Raw genomic sequence first — 18,863 nt, forward strand, 5'->3', positions numbered from 1 at the left:
ACTCCCAGGTCTGATCCGGCCCCTGGAGCCACTGGCTGGAGAGAGAGGGCGTCCTTGCTGATGATGGCAGGAGGCTCCCAGAGCCTGAGCAGGGCTGAATGGGTGTGTGTTCACATGTGTGTGCAGTTTGTGTGGTTTGTGCTTGTCTGTAGGTGTTGGTTCAGCCTCGGGGCACTCCTCCAGGGAGGTCTGCTCTCTCCCCAGCCACAGCTCCTCCAGGCCTCCAGTCCCTCTGCTCCTTATCTGTTTCTTCAGTGGGCAGGCTCCAGGCCAAAGTCAAGGTTGTGGCCTCCTCAGTGGTGTGACCTTGCTGTGGGTTTCCAGCAGGGATTGACCAGCCTGGTTTATTTTTCTGGAAGGCCTTGGCTGCTGCATGGGAGAATGGGGTGGGGGCGGCGGCATAGCTCTGGAGCTCAGTCCGAGGCGGAGGTGCCATCCACAGGGCATCTGGGGACAGCATGGCACACTACACCACCTGCCTGGCTGTAGGGACCCAGGGCTGGATGGGGCTGCAGGTGGCCTGGCTCGTGCTGTTTCTTGTTATATCTTCAGCTCTCGCAATAACCAAACCAAGCAGCACTGTCGAGTGGCGGTGTCGCCTGGGTTTCTGACTCAGAGAGGACAGAGGTCAGCCTGAGGGGCAGGAAGTGTGCTTAGTGGGGAGAAAATGCGGAAGGAAGAGGGGTGGGGCAGACAGCCAGAAACTCTGAGGTCGCCCTGGACAAGGTCTGAGCAGGCCCTGGAGGTCCAAAACTGGCCAGGACCCCATGACCCCAGTGGCCAGCTGTGACCAGGGCTGGGAGGGGGTCTCTGCCTGTTGGTGGGGAGGGGCCAGCTTTACTGGGTGAGCTCTAAGGACGAGGAAACACGAGGCTCTGGGCCCCTGTCTCCACCCACCTGAATAAAGATCTAGTGCCTGAGCAAGCAAGCTGTTGAAGGCAGCGCCCCTGAGAGGGAGGGAGCAGGCCATTAAGATCTCAGAGGCGAGCTGGTTAGCGCAGTGGAGCGAGCAGAGGAAGCGGATGGGAGATACTGCGGAGGAGATGGGACACTGGAGTTAGAGGGCGCTGCATGCTGAGCCAGGAAGGAACAAGAGGCCAAGACAGCGTGAAGCCGAGTAGGGGGCAGCGGGCTCGAGGAACCCACCCACGCTTCACAGGCGGGCTCGGTGGGCCCTGCCCTAGATCTGGATTCCGAGCCAGGGGAGGCCTGGCAGTCCAGGGCCGCAGAGAGGCGCGGTAGGCGCGTGGGCGGGACTGCGGGATCCCGGGAATTGGCACAGCCTCCTGAGCACGAGCAGTAGGAGCCCGGGCCACCACGTCCAGTGTAGGCCGGCCGGGACACTCTAGGCGTTTCTCCAGGGGAGACCACGCCCAGGGCAGCCCCGCCCCCTTCGCCCTTCCAGCACCCCTCCCCACCCCGCCCGGCCTGTACCCAGGTCTCAGCCGGCCCCGAGCCACTTGACACTCGAGCCCAGCTAACAGTTCTGCGGAGTAGTCCTGGCGAAGAGCAGCCGGGACTGAAGGGGTGCCAGCCCGGCTGCGCGGCGGGGCCTCAGCGCAGACGAAGTCCGTCAAGTCCTTTCCTTTGGGGAGTTGAGTCCCTGCGAGGCCCCCCTCCCGCTTGCTGCCCCAGATCCTCGGCGGCCAGGACGGCACCCGGGTGCCCTTTGGGCTGCGGCTCCGACGGTTGGTCCACAGGCCCTGCCCGTGGGGAGCTCAATCAACGTTCGGAGGTCGCTGGGCAATGCGGTGGTCAGCAGGCCCCCTGACCGGGCGGCCCCAGAGCCGGCAGGGGTAGGGGGTGTCTCGGGTTCAGAGGCATCTTGGGAATCAGAAGTGTGGAGGGCAGGAAGGCCTGGCAGAGGTGGCAGGGGTGGAGTGGGGTGCGGAGAAATTACCCTGGCAGTTGGGAGTCACCCAGAGACTCATAGGAGGGGGCTGGTGCAGTTGGTTGAAAATCCACTGCCCAGGCCCCGCCTCGAGGCGACCCTCCCCGGCGCACCCTAACCGTCCTGTTTCCTTTTGGGGTCTCCGGCCCTGTGGTCGTCTGCGTCCTGCCTGGCACCCCGGGTTTTCTGCCGACTGGGGGTGGGGGACACAGCACTCAGCCCACTCCACTGGGCCTCTGCAGGGGAGGCAGCCCCTTGGTCCTGCTTCAGGGGTCTTGAGTGTGCTCCTGTGTCCCAGCTGGGGTCTCTTCCACGCAGGCGTTGGCGGGGATACTGCCCTAGCTTTTCCCAGTAGGAGGGCATGTGGAAGACTGTCGTGAAAGTCACGCCACCCATCCGTCGTGGTCCCTGAGAGCCTCGTGGAACTGTCCTGATGGAGGGAACGGCTGGCATAACCTTTTCTTCCGGGAGGATCCGTCTCAGGGTCTGAGGGTCACGCTTGGCAGTGAGGGTCCATGCGGGATGTGATGCTGGGGTGAAGGACCTACGGGGTCTCGAGGGCTTTTCTCGCATTTCTCTCCCAGTTACTTCCTGCTTTCCCAACGCGAGGATAAAGGCAAGGGGGCATCCGGGAGGCGTGGTCCCAGCCTGCCAATCATCTGTCCCACCAGAGAGCCTGCGGGGAGACATCCCCAAGGCGGTGCAGGCTGGGTAGGCGGAGGAGGCCTAGAGATGGAGGGCAGCTGGGGACTGGGGAAGGAACTTAGGCTGGGGTGGGGTCCAGGTCTCGGCCCCCCGCCAGGTCCCGCAGGGAGGGAGAGCCGGTGGCGGAGAAGCCCGCCGGAGCCCCTCCAGCAGGTGATCACCTACAGCCCACTCCTCCAAGCACGAAGCAGGGATTCCTCTGCGCTCTGTCCAGATAGCTCCAGGTCCCTAGCTCTGCGCGTGCGCGATTCCGCAGGCGTTGCCGAGGCGACCATACGTCCGAGGCGGTCTGGGCCTCGCCCCAGTGCGCAGTCTCGGAGTCTCCCGCGCCCCGCCCCGCCCCATCCACAGGGAAACGGTCGCGCGGCGATGACGTCGCGGAGGGCTGGCCTGGCGTCGCGGTCTGCGGAGATGGAGGAAAAGGAGCTGTTACGGCGACAGATCCGCCTCCTGCAGGGTGGGTCGGGCCGGGTGGGGGGTCGCGTGTCTTTTCTTTCCCCTCACCTCACCGGGCTCGCTCTCCCCCCCCGCAGTCCCCTCGGCCGGGCGGGGTCGGGTGGGGAGGCAGGTAGCATCAGACAGGAGGTGGGAGACACAGAGACACCGAGGGGCCGGCCGGGTCGGCGCTCTACCCGGTTTTCGTTGGACGACGGGTAACGCAAACCTTTTCGGCGCTATGGCGGGACTGTCGCTTCTAACCGGCCGGAGGCCACCTCCCCTACTCCCACGGGCGGTCGAGTCCTCGGCGTCCCCGCGCTCCCAGGCCCTGACGCGGGGGCGGGGGCGGGGGCCCTGGCGCGGGGTGGCACAGCGCACTCCTGAGGGGCGGTGTTCCTTCCCAGACGCTGCATTCTCCGTACAGTCACACTCCCCTTAGTATTCAAGACCCAGACTCCCAAGGCCGCAGTTCCCAAACTTTTCAATTTTTAGACGCAAGTCGGGCTTTCTGCACTGTAAAAAATCTTTTTAAAGTTATTCCTATAAAGAGAAGGTTTAAGGACTTGGAAAATAGGTATAGCGGAGAGTCTAGGTGTGCTGGTCCCTCCTTTGGGCCACTTTTTTGGCTTCATCACATTTGCCCTGAGGCGTCGCCAGGTCTGGATGGGGCTCTCTTTGGGTGTGAAAGCAGGGCCTCTGGGGGGGGGGTAATGTAACTGGGCGGCCACGGGGGACCGGCTTTCTACTAGCTGTGGAGTGGTAATGCCCTGGAGTCTTGGGTTGTTCCTGGGCTGGGGCAGCCCTCCAGGGGTGTCCTCAGGAAGGCCCTGGGCTGGATTTGTCCACTTTGCTGGAGCTGGGGCTCCAGACCATCCCTCCTCTCTCCTGGGGGGAGGACTGTGGGCCATTCTTGTCAAGGGTTGAGTGCCCAGGGCTGTCAGTCGTGTGACACGCAGTGTCCTGGGTGACAGGCAGGGAGGTCATTGAGGTGCAGCCTTGCCCCCTTCCTGTCAGTGGGCAAGTCCGAGGGCCTCCTTCTTGCCAAGGCAGCACAGTGCGCGGCCTCGTTGGTCTCTTCATACAGAGTGATGCTGCTCCACAAAGGACTGTGGGCCCAGAAGACATTCCCAGCAGAGAGGGACTAGGATGCCACAGGGGCGGGTCTTCAGGGTGGACAGCTACAGACAGGAGTGAGGTGGGGCAGGTGGGGAGGGCTCCTGGAGGAGGCAGGCCAGGAGGTCTGGGTGAACTGTCAGAGGTTCTCAGACTCCGAGGGGTCCGGAAGGGAGATGGGGTTGTGGGTGTCTTGTCATCTGATGCCCTTCTCAGGGACTGTTGCCGATTTTACTTTGACCCTCTAGTGAAGCCTGTGATTCTGTCTCCTCAGGTTTGATCGACGACTACAAAAACCTCCATGGCAATGCACCTGCCCCAGGCACCTTGGCCACTTCCCGGTGGCAGCCACCGTCCTACAGCAGCAGCAGGACTTTCGGTGCTCGCCACCCTCGTCCAAGCAGGAGGGGCTTCTCCCCTAGCCATGGGCCTGCGTGGCGCAAGAAATACTCCCTCGTGAATCGCCCCCCGGCGTCCTTGGACCTGCCTGGTGATGGTGCCACGCAGCCAGCCCCTGGGGCTGGGAGTGGTCAGGACCCTGACTCCCAGCACTGTGTCTTGGAGAGGCAGGTCCAGCTCAGTTCTGATCAGAGCATGGTCATCAAAATCAAGCCACCGTCAAAGGCCGGCTTGGCTAGCATTGCAGGGGCCTCTCAGGGCTCTTCGGACGAATGTGAGGGCTCGCCCTGGAGCAACCCCAGGCCTCGAGAAGGTGAGGGGGAGCCTGCTGGTGGGCAGCGGCAGCCCTCGAAGCCAGGAGGACCCAAGGGGACCTGCAGCCCAGAGGACCCCCTTCTGGTCTGCCAGAAGGAGGCCGGCAAGCCCCGGGTGGTGAAGTCTGTGAGCAGCTTGAGTGACAGTCTCTCTGAGTCCCGGCGGACGGTCAGTGAGAGTGCCCTCTCTGCCAGGGCGCGCCTCCTGGCTTCCACCCAGTCCTCACGCAGTGGCACTGCCCTGGCCCGGAAGGCGGGCTCTCTCCCGGTGGCCCACTCTGCTGCACAGCTCCTTGGGGACGGGAGAGTGGATGTTGGCCACCCAGATCAGCCAGCTCCTTCTGGCTCCGTGGCAGGCCCAGCTAGACCGGCTTCTGGACCCAGGCAGGCCCGGGAGGCCTCGCTGCTTGTGTCCTGCCGAACCAAGTTCCGGAAGAACAACTACAAGTGGGTGGCTGCTTCGGCAAAGAGTCCCCGGGCCCCTAGGAGGGCCCTCGGCCCCAGAGTAGCTGCAGAGAATACGTGCGTGGCCTCCTGTGGCTCAGCTGAGCGCCCGGAGAAGCCGCAGTCCAGAGCGGACCTGGATGCCAAGCCCAGGAAGTCGGCCAACCCCAGCAAGTACAAGTGGAAGGCTGCCAGCCCCTCGGCCTCATCTTCCTCCTTCCGTTGGCAGTCGGAGGCTGGCAGCAAGGACCGTGCATCCCAGCTCTCTCCAGTCCCATCTAGGTCCCCCCCAGGGGACAAACCGACAGTGGGACCAAGTGGCTCGAAGCCCCTCTTCAGTGAGACCACAGGGCTCTCAGCTTACAAAGTGAAGAGCCGCACCAAGATCATCAGGAGGCGGGCGAGTGCTAAGTGCGTGTCCCAGCCGACACCCCAGGGTCCTGTGGGGCGGGCGGCTGGCACACCTTCCTGCTGGGCAGAGCCACTGGGAGAGCCTGCCTGCAGGTGTATGGGCGGGATAAGCACGGCGTCACCTGCCAGCTCCTGGCAACTGCCTGGCCAGGCCTGTGTGAGAGCCGAGCTCTGTCAGCACCAGGCTGGCTCGCTGCGGAATGAGGGAGGCTTGGCCTGGCCAGGACCTGGCTGGGGGCTCCAGTTGGGCAGGGACAGTGGACTGGGCTGCAAGTGGACCCACCCTTTCTCCTGCCGGGAGAGGCTGCTGGGGTGGCCTTTCTTCCGGGCCCACAGGCAGGAGGCTTCGTGCCTGGCCCAGCGCCGGTGGAGCAAATGTGGAGTGCAAGAGCCGCTCTCCACCAGGGAGGAAGGCTGCCCCCTGGCGGCCCAGGGACCCCATGTCTTCCTCCAGCCCCTACCCTTGTGGCCTGTGAGGAGGCTCAGAGTTGGTGCTGTGGCCCCGCCCTCGGTCTGGGTTCAGGGACTTACCAGTGGCAGCCACTGCTGACAGGGCCTACCTCTGTCACCAGACAGGGCGGTGTGCCCTCCTTCCCTGCGAGTGCCCCTCCACAGGTCCTTCCCCCGTCCCGCCTTGATCTTTGACCTGCTCTTCCTGTGCAGGTGGCCTCTGAAGTTTCAGGAGGGTAGACAGGGGAACTGTGTGAGAAGCTTTTGTGAAGAGGTCTGGGGTGCTCGTGGCTGCCCCCTGTGGACATTTTTGGTCTCCTTTGCCCCCAACCCAGTGCCCCAGGGGGCCCACTTAAACTGGGTGGGGGTTGGGCTGGCCACTGCACTCTGCTCTGTGCCTATCCCGGCTCAGGGACCCTGGGACCCTCCTCGAGTGGCTAGGAGTCAATAGCCCTGTCACTGCTGGCTGGTGGGGCAGTGGCACTGGCAGGGCTGGGACCTATCAGGCTCAGCCCGCTGTCTCCTGGGGCTGGGACCCTCATGGGCCTGGGTGGGTGGGCCAGCCATCTGCTGGGGGAGGGGTTCTGTTGAGAGCTACCTCTTCTTTGTCTCCGCAGCCTTCCGGGGGACAAGAAGGGCAGTCCCCCACCTGTTGCCACTGCTAAGAGCCAGTTCAGCCTGCGGAGGAGGCAGACCCACCGAGGGAAGACTAGCCCCCTTCAGAAGAAGACCCCCACCAAGGGCCTGACACAGGTCACCAGGCAGCGGCTGTGTGGCCCACCTGCCGGCGGGGCTCATCCACCCACTAAGGAAGGTATGAGGACCAGGCTCTGGGAGGACTGGCTCTGGGGAGCCCTGAGCTGGGCCTGTGCTGGCTTGGGAAGGTAGGCTTTGCCTTCTTTGGGAGTCGCTGGTGTTTTGTGGGCAGTGTGGGGGCAGCGTCCTGGGCTGTGGCCCCACTGAGGCCATGGCAGCATATTGGGGGAGCTGCTGCCAGCTGAGAGTCTGTGGGGGGGACTTGGCTGCATAAATCTGGGGCCATGGGAGGTGGACAAGAGGGAGGCAGGTGAAACCGTGGCACTGTCCTGGGGAGACAGGACTCATCTGGGTGCACTTGGTCCTGTGATGTCCCTTTTTCGTCCCCTGTGAGCCCCTGGGGGTTGGGTGGTCGTGGCTTCCCAGGCTGGTGCCTTGGTACCTGGAGGTGACCGGGTTTAGGGCCGAGCAGGCTGGGCCTCAGGTTGTTCGGCTTGCTGTGCTGACTGCTGTGGGAAGGGCTCGGGAGGAGCCCAGCCCCAAGTCCCCACTTTAGCTCTGCCGTGTGGCCTGGTGGCCAGTAGAGGGCGTCCTTGCCCCTGTTTTCCCTCGGTCCACCTCCTTCTGGTAATTGATTGCCTCATTTCCTCTTTATGTGAAAGAAAGCAGATATCAAGTAATTTGCAGCAATAACCTGCTAATGCCAGGCTAGTGTCGAAACTCCCCTGTTCATTTCAGGTGGCAGATAAAACGCTAATACATAATTATCCTCGCAAATTGGATTGTTTTAAATAACCGAAAGGCTACGGCCAGGAGGAGGGGACAGGCTCCCTCGCGTTTCTGTTGCTGTGTAATTGCCCCGTTCGGTCAATTTCCCTGGCATTAGAAATTCCATCACAATCAACATTAAGCTTTATTCATCTCGATGGCTGAGAGCCGGGCCATTTCTCCTCTTTTTCTTAACTGGCAAAATTAATCAGGGAAGAGATTTTAAACGTTTACCCGTGCGAAAGAGGTCAGCTCTGCCACTGTATTGCTCAGCAGATAAGGGGCTAATAAAAAGGAAATTGAATTACTAATGATCACCAGGAACAGCGTGCGTAAAACCCGGCAACCGCCGGTTCAGGGGAAGGGAGAATCAATTTTCCTGGGACGAGGTGTGCTCGTTTTTTATTTTGGCGCATATTATCAGCAGTTTAATTTGAGAGCGCGTAAACAGGAGGAAATAGTTAGGGAATAATGAGCCTGGAGGTGTAGCGCGCCGCGGGATATATGCTGTACACAATTTATTTGGCACAACAGATAATCGCTTTAATTGAATTCAAAACTGCATTGTTCAGCAGACGTGGGCCACGGCTGCCCTGGGGATGGGCTCTGCGGATCCCAGCCTGGCTCCTTGGCTGTCCCTCCTTTGTCCCCTTGCCCCTTCCTGCTGCCCACCCTATGAAGGGCTTGGCTCTTCGGGCTCGGAGGCCCTTTGGTGGGGGTGGGGGCCCTGTGGTCTTCACCTCTGCAGTCACTGTGTCTCTTGCCTTCCTTTCTTCTCTCCCCCAGGGACGCTCTATCTGTGTGCAGCTGGGGGGCTGAGGGGCACCTGCAGAAGGGCCCAGGGGAGTGCAGTGTGGAGTGTGTGCGGAGGGGGGCGGGGCTCCCATGCTGCGGCTGCTCAGAGACGCTGGGCCCCCTGTCTCTGGGCGGACAGGCACTGGAGGCGGCAGGAGAGGGGGACACCCTTTGCAGACCTCCCAAGTGGTTCCCAGCTCGCCGCCCACGTAATTGTGGCAGTCAGCAATCCCAGAGAATGGCGTGCACTGCACACATGGCCCCGGCAGGATCTCCCGCGGCGTGGGCCTGGGCTCTCAGGGCCAGCTGCATGGCTTGTTCTCCTCCAGCCACACTGGGTCGCAGTGCTGTGACTTGGGCTGCCCTGGAGTGACAGGCTGGATTTCTGCCCCTCAACCTGGGCCCCAGGCCGGGGGCTTTTCTGGTGGCAACAGGTCACAGGACACTTACACCTCGGGGGCAGCGTCTTCTGTGCTGTGCCAAGGAAAAGCCATGGGTGGGCACACCCAGAGTCACTGAGGTGGGGGAGTCCCGCTGCCTCACCTGCTCAGGACAGTGGGCGTGGCTGTAGCCCACCCTCCCGTCCTGCTTCTGGCTGACCTGAGCCAGGGTCCTGCTGGGGGACCCCTGGACCGCATGGGACGGGCCAGTGTGGCGGGTGAGGGTAGGCCTGGCGAGTTGCTCGCAGACGTCTGGGTAGGGCCGTGGTTGACAAAAGGGCCCGGTTTTCATCCCGCTGACCTTCACTGCCCCTCACGGCCTCCACCTCCTCTCACCAGGCCCACCTCTCTGACCAGGTACCCAGGTGTGCCCAGTGGGCCAGGCCGGAGCATTGCTGCTTGGCGCCGGGCTGCCTCTCTGTGGGCTTCCGGGCTGCAGAGGGTCCGTGGGCAGAGGCAGCCTTGCCCTGGGCGTCCGTGGGAAGGAGGCATTTTCTTGCCACCTGTGCTCCCCCAGGCTGCTTGGGGTGGTGCGGAGCAGAGGGGTCTAGCTTAGAGGGGCCCGGCTGCTGGCTGGGCCTTGAGCTGGGAGGCTGGCTGTCCTGGAGTGCCCAGACACTGGGGGAGCGGAGAAGCCTGGGGTGGGGGCCCTCCCCACCCACCCCGCCCAGGCCGGCCTCTGGAGCATGGCATGGCATTGTCCTTTCCCATGGCCCTAGGCCACCGGTCCCGTCTCGTGGGGAGTGGGAGCCCCACAGTGAGCCCAAGGAAGTCTCTCTTGACCTGTGTGGCGGGCAGAGGCATGCAGCCGCGCTGCTCCTGCCCCCGGAGTTGAGGAGGGGGGAGGGCAGGCTGTGCGGAGTCCTGGCAGGGGTGGGTGCAGAGCCAGCCCGGCAACTTTCCCACGGCGGTTCCATTCCTGTGCAGCTCTGGGAAGCAGCCCTGCATTCTGCGTTCACCCTGAGATTTCCCAGGGTGCTGTTGTAGCCTTGCCCCGCCCCCAACGTCTGTGCCCCGGCCGAGGGTCAGGGTTGTCTCCCTGGGCTGCTGTGCAGACTGCGGGAGCAGCCGTCAGGGCGGGACTGCTGCCAGTGCTCTGCCACTGGGGTCGGTGCTCCCTCCTGCTTGCCGTGTGCGGTGGGCTGTGCAGTTTCCCTACAGCAGACACCAGAAGGGGCGCGAGAGCAGTTAAATCTGCAGTCCGGCTTTCCTGGGCGAAAAAGGAAATGCTGAACCTCAGAACAAGGGTCTCGACAGGCAGGCACCGCCCTCCCGGTTCTTGCACAAACTACCAGCCACATCGAGGCTCCAGATTTGCACGTGCCTTGGTTGCGCTCATTCATTACTCCACAAGAGCTGGGTGGGGGCCGGGTGTGCACGAGGAGCTCCGCACTGCCCCACCAGGCTTCACGCCTGCAGGGGGGCCTCTGCGGGGCTTGGGGCGCCCAGCTAACCCAGAGAAGCTGAAGCCCGGAAGGAGGAGTGATGTCCTCAGGACGGCAGGCGCTGGCACCCAGGGGCCCTGGGGAGCACCCGGTCGTGGGTTGGGGCTGGCTTGGGTTTCCCTTGCGTCTAAAGAGCAGAAGTGGCATGCCCTCAGTGTCACCCCTTGTGTTTTGGCTTCCTTACCTAGTGGGCCCGGCCTCTTCTAGGCTGAGGCCCCTGTTCTTCCCGTAGCAGACCCCACCAGCTGGCCTGGGCCCAGCCCCTCCCTCTCCTGAGGCAGGGCTGGGCGTGACCAGATCACAGCAAGAATGTATGGCATGGCCCCCTGGTGGCTGGGTCCAGTGTTCTGCTGGCGGGCAGAGGCTGGGGAAGCGAAGGCCTGTCGGGAGGAAGCAGCCCCCCACCCCCACCCCGTGCCTCCTGCTTGCAGAACACCTTGCTTCCCAGCTAATTACTTCTCTCTGCCGTCCTCACCCCTGGTAAGCTGGTGGTCACTGAAGGTCACAAAGCCCCAGGTGCTGTGCTGGACATGTGGCCAATAGACCAGCCTGGTGAGGCCTTCACAGCCTATGGCAAAAAGGGATGACTGCAGCATAGGTGTGACTCTGAGTAGCAGAGAGAAGACAGAGTGGCCAGCTGGCCAGGAGGCAGGGAGCTGGTGCCGGGATGAGCAGCGCTTCCTGAGGGCCAGATGGGGAGGGACCTGGGGTCGGGATGCGGGACGTTTCTGCGCACAGTGAGTACCCAGGGGTCAGGCAGGTGCGGTTTTCCTTCCCCTGGAGTTGCCTGGAATGAAGGGACTTGGAACTGGAACCGAGAGCCAGTGCCCCAGGCCGGAGGGCCCGAGTCACCCGCCACTGCTGCTTCTCCTGCCCCTGGGAGGCTGCAGCCCTGCCTCTTCAGCGCCTTAGAGTGTGAGGACAGCTTCCCGCTCTGCCTTGCTGCCGGGCCTCCCAGTCACCTGGTGGTGGGGCACGGCGCGCTGCCCCAGAGGTGCTGGGCCCAGGCCAGAGCACTGCCGCACCGTCGGTGCTGCTCGCGGGGCGCTGGGCTTCTGGGAGGTGGCCAAGGGAGGGCCAGGAGCCATGCTGTTTGTTACTGCCGTGCCCTCTGCCCAGAGGGGGGGAGTGAGGCTGGGTGGCCCAGCCTGCCCCCGTGTGGGCAGCCACCCCCCAGGGAGCGCAGAGCCCCGGGCTCTGTGCCAGCATAGGGTGAACACAGCGTGGGCACCAGAGTGGGATGGGTGGGGACAGCGGGCAGAGGGGCTGCGTGTGTGCAGGGAGGTCCAGATGGTGGGTGGCAGCCCAGGACAGGGTGCAAGCCCCAGCCGTCCCTCAGCAAGAACGGGCTGCAGGCTGGTGGCTCGCTGGGCTGCCCTGCCGGGTCCCAGGGGATAGAACTCTGGTGGTGCCTCCTGGCGGGGCCAGGGCATGGAGACCCGAGTGCCAGGTGCGGTGTGGGGGCCCTCAGGTGGGCACCCCTGAGCCGTGCTGAGGGACCCAGCATCCAGCTAGTAGCTGGTGGCCTCAGCAGGTCATCAGTCCCGCAGCGTCTGTTTCTCTCTGCACCGTGAGGCCGATGACAGTTCTCTGGCCCGAGGACTAAGGGCCGCAGCCAGGGCGGGGGGCTGGGAATCCGAGGCCCTGGGGCAGTGGTGCTGCCTTGGGCAGGGCCGGGGCCGCCCTTGCCTGTCCCTCTACCCTGAGGGAGCCTTGGAGGGCTGAGGTGGGCACCTTGCAAAGGAACTCCAGAGGCATTTCTCCTTTGGGGTCCCCTTTAGCCTGGTTCTCCTCACCTTTTGTCTTGAAACGGAGGTGCGGGGTCATTGGGCATTGGGTCAGGCTGTACTGCGCCCCCCCACAGTGCGCTGTCCCCGGGCTGTGGAGTGCGTGGTGGGTGGAGCTGTGGAGCCGGGCTGACTGGCTCTGGCAGCCTGGACTCTGGGCGGTTGAGGAAGTCCCTGAAGGGCAGCACGTGGGGAGAGGGGCCACCAGAGGGCAGAGGCTGGCGGTGCTGCTGTTCAGGGTCCAAACTGCCCACACAGTAAGCCAGGGGGCGCCTGAGCGCATCAGAGTGGGGTGACAGACTTCAGTGTTTTCTTTGTAAAGTACATGATTGTAAGGTTATAAACTACCCCCCAGGCAGAACTGTATTCTACAAGGTAATTTTCTGTTTTCGTCCCAATTTTTTCTGTCCCATTTGGAGTTTCCTTTGACCCGTGGGTCGTTTACAAGGGTGTTGCTTCGTTTCCAGACCCGAAGGGTCGAAGGTGTCTGTGCGTCTCTTTCTAGTGCAGTGGGTGCGTCTGACCCTGCGCCGCCGCCTGCTGGAGTAGCCCTGCTTCTCCGACCCGACCTGCACTTCCTGGTGGGCCGGGGTCTGTGGGGTCGCAGTTATCAGCGGCTCATACCCCCTTGCACCTCTGTCCCTCCGCGGGTTGTCATCCTCCACGACCTGCTCCCACGCCGCCTCCCTGCACCCAGACCCACCCAGAGCTGCTCTGCGTCCCTGCCGGGCTGTGTCTGAGTGCTCCACGTTCCTGTTTTTGTCCCAGGAAGGCTTCCTGCCTGCAGGTTCTCTCCGACACCAGCCTCCCCTCGCCTCCCCGTGCAAGCCGGGTGCTTTGTGCCCAGCGAGGGGCTGCTGTCCGGGTGCAGCCTGGGACTGTGCAGGAGAGGCTGGCTGTCTGCACGGCGTGGCGCCCAGGAGTCGGTGTAGAGCTCCATCTCGCTGCGTCCACCTGCTCTGTGAGCTTTCTCTCCTTTCTTTCCTCAAGTGTCTACTTTTCATTCCATGTCTCCTTGGTTAGCTCACTATCCAGTTTATGCTGGAAGTGGTTTCCCAGAAGTCAGAATGCACATTCCTGATTTACGCAGTACAGCCTGACGCAGTACTGATGCTTTGAGGTGGCCACTCAGTCCCTTTCCAGCTGCCCTGGAACTGTGGTGACTCGCTCTCTGCCCATTTGGTAGCTCGAGAGGCACTTACACAGTCGGGCCGGGTCCTGCTGAGGCAGCTGCGGGCGCCCCACCCCTCTCCTTCTGGGAGAGCACACCTCCCGGGGTCCCCTCCTCGCAGCGGCCTCTCCGCGCAGGTGGGCCTGAGCCAGCCTTGCTTTCTCCCTGGTCACTGAGGAGTGGGGAGCACTGGGCTGCGGGCGCCCGGGCTCAGCTGCTGGGCCGGCCTTGCGGGCCGCCTCCCCTCTGCTGTAGCGGCATTTTTCTCCCGCTGAGCTTTCGGCCTCCGTGTGCCTTTCATTGATCCTGCCAACAGTGGTGATGTCTCGTGAAGCTGTGGCTTGATGGTCTTCCCCACTCTGGGAGAATTCTCAGCCGGTGAGCCACCAGTGCGGCCTCTGCCCCACCCCCACCTCTGCTTCAGGGTGCTCAGTGGTGCCTCCTGGGAAGGGTCCCAGCTGTGTCCTTCCCTGTGTCTCCGTCGCTTCTTTGCCCCCTTGCCTGACTGCACGCTCTCCCCTCTGTTTCCTAGCTCACCTCCTGTCCGGTCCGCTGCCCGTGACCTGCTAAGCCCATGAACCGAGGCCTGCAGTTTACATTTGTCCTTTCACGTAGTTTCCAGGTCTCTGCCAAACTTTTCAGTCTTATCTTTCCTTTTTAAAATACTTTATTTGTAGAGAGAGGGGAAGGGAGGGAGAAAGAGAGAAAGAAACATTGATGTGTGGTTGCCTCTCATGCGCCCTCAACTGGGGACCTGGCCCACATGAGCCCTGGCTGGGAACCGAACCGGCAACCGTTTGGTTCACAGGCCAGTGCTCAGTCCACTGAACCACTCCAGCCGGGGCTCAGTCTTGTGTTTAAGCAGGAGATGTATCAGCCACTTTTAGGATGATACATTCTAGGCACTTTAGGATGCCTGACCACTCAGCTACTAGGATGCCTGTTCATTTCATTGTCTGGTCTTTTATTCTTACTTCTTTTTTTGGTAAAATTTAAGTTATGTTTTATTGACTATGCTATCACGGTTGTCCCATCTTGTCCCTCTGCCAGCTCCCACGCCACCGCTCGTGTCCGTGGGTTGGCCATGATGCCAGGGGGAACCAGGAAAGGCCAGAATTTATTTATAAAAAACTGCGTTTACTCTGACATACTTAAACCGCGGTCACCGTCAGAATCCTCTGCCTTTGATGCACCTGTGGAGACGTTTTCCCGCTGCTCGTGACAGCTTCGAACTCGTCGATTTTGAGGTGTTTCAGCGTTGCTGCTGTTTTTGCTTCACTTCCTCCACGTTGGTGAAAGGGTTCTCTCCGAGGACTCTCTTCATCTGGGGAAATCGACAAACAAAAAAGTTGCTCCAGGAGAGATTGGGAGAAGAGAGAGGGTGGGGCATGGGGTCCTGCCGTTTTTGGTCAAAAACTGCTGAGCACAGCACCATATGGGTGGGTGTCCTAATAACTCGCCCACCACGAAATGGGCCAACACCTTGAAAGAGTCTTCCAGAAAAAGCACCGGAGCCGAATGAATTCAGCCTCTCACAACAACACCAGTTGGTGCGCTGATCCAGGTGGGTTCCTAGCACATTGACCCAGCGGGTGAGACCTGTACTGCAGGGGCCCACCCCCCAGGGGGTGACTGCCGTTTGGGGTCCCCCCTTGCACGTGCTGTCCGGGGCTCTGTCTCCTGGGCCGCACTCTGCGGCCCCTGGCTGTTCTGTAACTTCCGTCACTGCTGGGTGGTGCAGCTTCGTCCCTCACCCCTTTCACTCGTCCCCCTGAACCCTCCCATCTGGCAGCCCTCAGAACGTCATGTCTGTGATTCTGTTTCTGCTCAACTTATTTTGTTTTTTAGTTTATTAATATGCATGCTTTTTATTTCTGTTTACTTTTTTCTTATTTGTAGAGAGAGGGGAAAGTAGGGAAAAAAAGAGGGAAACATCAGTGTGTGGTTGCCTCTTGTGCACCCCTACTGGGGACCTGGCCTTCAATCCAGGCCTGTACCCTGACTGGGAATCGAACCAGTGACCCTTTGGTTTGCAGGCCTGCGCTCAGTTTACTGAACCACACCAGCCAGGGCTAATCCAGCAGTTTCTAGTCATTGAGTGTCCGGTTACTGCTGATTTGCCTAAGAGTCTGTCTTCCGGGCCCGGCAGGAAGGCACGCTGGCCTCAGAGATGAGCCTCAGGACCCCTGGCCCTTTCGGGGTCTCTGGTCCAGGGGTTCACGGGCCTGCAGAGAGAGGCCAGGGCCGGTCAGGGCCGGTCCATGCAGTACTGGGCTGTGGTGTCCAGCTCGGGGAGCCTGGCAGGGCCCCCTGTTTGTGGGGCTTGTGGGGCGGGGCCGGCACTGCCCTGCGCATCCCTCTCAGGCTCCCGCGGCCCCAGCACTCCTAGTGCGCCTGAGGGCGTGAGTGCTGGAGGCCCCTGCGGGACCCAGAGCCAGTGCTCTCCGGGCTGGGCCTGGGCCGCTGTCTGCCTCTGCCCCGTGGGCTGTCCCCACCTGCTGCAGCTGTGCTGGGTGAGGGTACTGTGTTTAGGCTGTGGGAAGCCAGGGTCCTGGGGGTATCTAGCGGGTTTGGCACTGGGCAGCGCCCTGTCCCAGCTGGTTAGGGTTCATGGGTGTGGTAGGGCCCTAGGAGCTGGGCTGACCCCTCACGCACCCCTGCCTGTGGGGGGAGGCAGACCCAAGCTGCCCAGCGTGCTTGGATGCGTCAGCCTGGAGCGGACCCTTCAAGCCACTGGTCCAGGTGGGCCCTCTGGGCCACCCTGTTGCTGCCACCCTGTGGCTCTGGGCCTGCTGGCTGAGCTCCCGAGCCGAGCCACAGCGTCCCCTTCCTTGATGTGCCCTGGGCTGCAGGACCGCGCTGGGCGCCTACAGCCTCTCTGCCGACTGCCCTCACTGCATCGGCAGTGGTATTGTGGCGCCAGGGCACCAAGGAGGCCATGGGTGGGGCTGTGGGTGCACAGGGCCCTGGGAGGTAGCAGCTAGTCTGTCCGAGACATTCTGCAGAGTGAGGAGTGGCCGGGGACGCTTCTGGGGCGTGCGTTCTGTGCTCTGCACACCTGTGCGGCAGGGAAGCTGCCTGCGTGTGCCACCTGGCCCTGAACCGGCGGGAATAGTAGTGGGGGCTACTTGGGGGAGCCAAGGGGCTGGCCCTGGCTTGGGTGCGCCTCTGGCTCTACCTGCCAGGGTACTGGGCCGGTGAGTGGACACGGAGGTGCCAGAGCAGCCAGTGATCACGTGCAGCTGGTTTCTGGTCCCCCAGCCAACAACCTTCCAGGACTTCCTACAGGGCTCGGCTCTGGGGGGCAGAGGCCTCGGTCCTGGGTGGCATCTGGGCCAACCGAGGGACAGATGCCTGCAGTGCCTGGACTTTTGGGACCAGGGTCTGTGCCTGGAGGACCTCCGTGCCATCATCCCCAGGGGAGACACGCAGCTGTGGTGAGCTGAAGGGCGGGCCTGGGTGGTGGCTCCTTGATGTGGGGACGGCTCCCGTGGAGATCAGAGGCAGATGTCCTGAGCCAGAGAAGACCGGGCTCAGTCAGAGCCCCGTGGGCCCCTGAATGCGGTGTATGGCCGTGCCGAAAGGGGGCTTGCAGCTAGGGCCCTGTGGCCCCTTTGGTTCAGGTTCTGCAAAGTTCAGCTCTGGGTGAACCACGCCCCAAGGGAAGAGGGTGAGGACAGGTCACATGGCCAGCACCGGAAGGACCTCAGGGACACACACCTGGGTGGTATGTCCCCTCCTTCCTGACACTTCTCCTCCTGGGATCCACAGCCACAGCTCGGAGTTGCAGTGCTTCTGGCTGCCACTTGGGAGTGCTGCGTGGCCGTGCTCTGTGCTGCCCACTTGCCTGTCCTTCTGCCACCTGCCACCCCTGGCCCACTCGTGGACACATGGACACTACCAAGAGCCAGGCTGTGTCCCTCCTTCCAGGGCAGCTGTTTGCAGCTGGAGCTGAGACCGTGCCCCTCCTTGCGGGACTGACCAGTCAGTCCCCTGTGGCTGTGCAGAGGCAGCTCTGTGGACGTGTGAGGGACAGCGCGGGGCAGACCTGACGGCTGGGCAGTGCCCGCCCCGGTGTCCCCAGAGGGGACTGCAGAGTGTGAGGATGAGGACAGGGCTGCGCCTCCCTGCCCGGTGCCTGAGTCTGGGGTGACGGTTGGGCTGCCCCTCTGTGGGCCCCACCCCCTTGGGGCAAAAGACCCACCGACTCAGCTGGGCGGGGTCCTGGCAGTGTGTTTGCTCTGGACCTGCTGCTGCCTCGTCGCCAATGGCCAGGGGCAGTGCCGGGCGCTTGAGCTGTCGACCTGAAGCATCAAGGGGTCCGGGCCTGGGGTTGGGTTCTGGGGGCTCATGACGCTGGGCACGGAGGGCCGCGTGTGAGAAGGAGCAGCCGCTGGCTGCACGGGCTGAGGGTCCTGGCTGTCGTGGACGTTAGGAGCAGTCTTCAAGCACAGGGGACACGGCTGACCTGTGCCCCAGGACCAAGAGGAGTGAGTCCTGGGTGAGCCCCTGGTCTTGAGCTCTATCTTCTTGTTTTTGATCCTCACCTGAGGGCAGGTGTGTGGATTTCAGAAAGAGAATCGTCAGTGTGAAAGAAAAACATCAGTTGGTTGCCTCCTGAATGTGCCGCAACCAGGGATCAAACCCACAGCCCCTTGGTGTATGAGATGACGTTCCGGCCACTGAGCCACTGGCCAGGCCCAGCTCTGTCTTTTTAAGTTAAGGCCGGAGTTGAGCCCCAGGACCCACCACGTGCCACAGGCTGACGCCTGTGCTCTGGTGGGTGCAGTCGCACATGGCACCTGTGTGTGTGCTGGCCCGTGCGGGCCACTGGGGCCGTGCGGGCACATCCACACACACTCCGATGCCGTGCTGGACACAGGCCCCTCCCAGTGTCCGTGGCTGCAGAGCCAGAGGAGAGCGTGGCCTTGGCCCTGTGTCGGAGGCGGGTCTGGAGCGAGGGGCATGTGCAACCGGTGAGGCCCCGGCTCCAGGAGGTCTTGTGGCTGCTCTGGGGGGCAGATGGGGCGCTAGGTGGAGCAGCAGGCCTCAGGGTCTGGGGCCAACTGCGTGGCTCCAAGCTGCCCAGGCCTGCTGCAGAGAGTGGACACCGTGTGGAGTCTGCTCCCAGCCTGTCCCTTCTCTGGGCAGGAAGCCTAGGGGAGGGAGCTGTCTGCGCAGCACTGAGACCCTGAGCTCCCGCCTCTGGGGCACAGGGCCTGGGCGTGCTCTGCCTGGAGGCCACCGCTTCCCACCTGGCTGTCTCTGCCTTGCGGACCTGCCCCTGGGCCCAGCACCTGGGGCACACGGAAGGGCCCTTGCTCTCCCTTCTTCTGCCCCATAGGGTGGTTGAATGGGCTGGGGAGACCTACCATCCATAATCGGTAGCGAGTCCTGCGGAGCAGACCCTGCTGCACGCTGCCGGGTCAGATGTCAGCGCACAGTCGATGGCCTGCGCACAGTAATTATCGAAACCAGCAGCTCGTGCTGCTTGAGTGAGTCTGAGGGGAGCAGGGTCTCAATCTTCTCTCTAATA

At 62.5% G+C, this 18,863-nt stretch overlaps 1 protein-coding gene across 2 annotated transcripts in view; it reads left to right on the forward strand.

Annotated features, from left to right (window-relative positions):
* Positions 1 to 867: 867 nt before the first annotated feature.
* ZC3H3 (zinc finger CCCH-type containing 3) overlaps positions 868 to 18,863 on the forward strand; it is a 59,463-nt gene continuing 41,467 nt past the window's right edge. The window contains exons 1-4 of one of the 2 annotated variants that reach the window (XM_037166441.2): positions 868 to 1,688; positions 2,210 to 3,053; positions 4,422 to 5,715; positions 6,783 to 6,979. In XM_037166441.2, coding sequence (XP_037022336.2) covers positions 2,624 to 3,053; positions 4,422 to 5,715; positions 6,783 to 6,979 — 1,921 coding nt within the window. In that variant the 5' untranslated portion in view covers positions 868 to 1,688; positions 2,210 to 2,623. The other variant, XM_053660865.1, reaches the window with a different exon arrangement.

The sequence above is a fragment of the Artibeus jamaicensis genome, unplaced genomic scaffold, assembly GCF_021234435.1.
Source record: "Artibeus jamaicensis isolate MK-2021 breed Jamaican fruit bat unplaced genomic scaffold, CSHL_Jam_final scaffold_916, whole genome shotgun sequence".
In the NCBI taxonomy this organism is placed as follows: domain Eukaryota; kingdom Metazoa; phylum Chordata; class Mammalia; order Chiroptera; family Phyllostomidae; genus Artibeus; species Artibeus jamaicensis.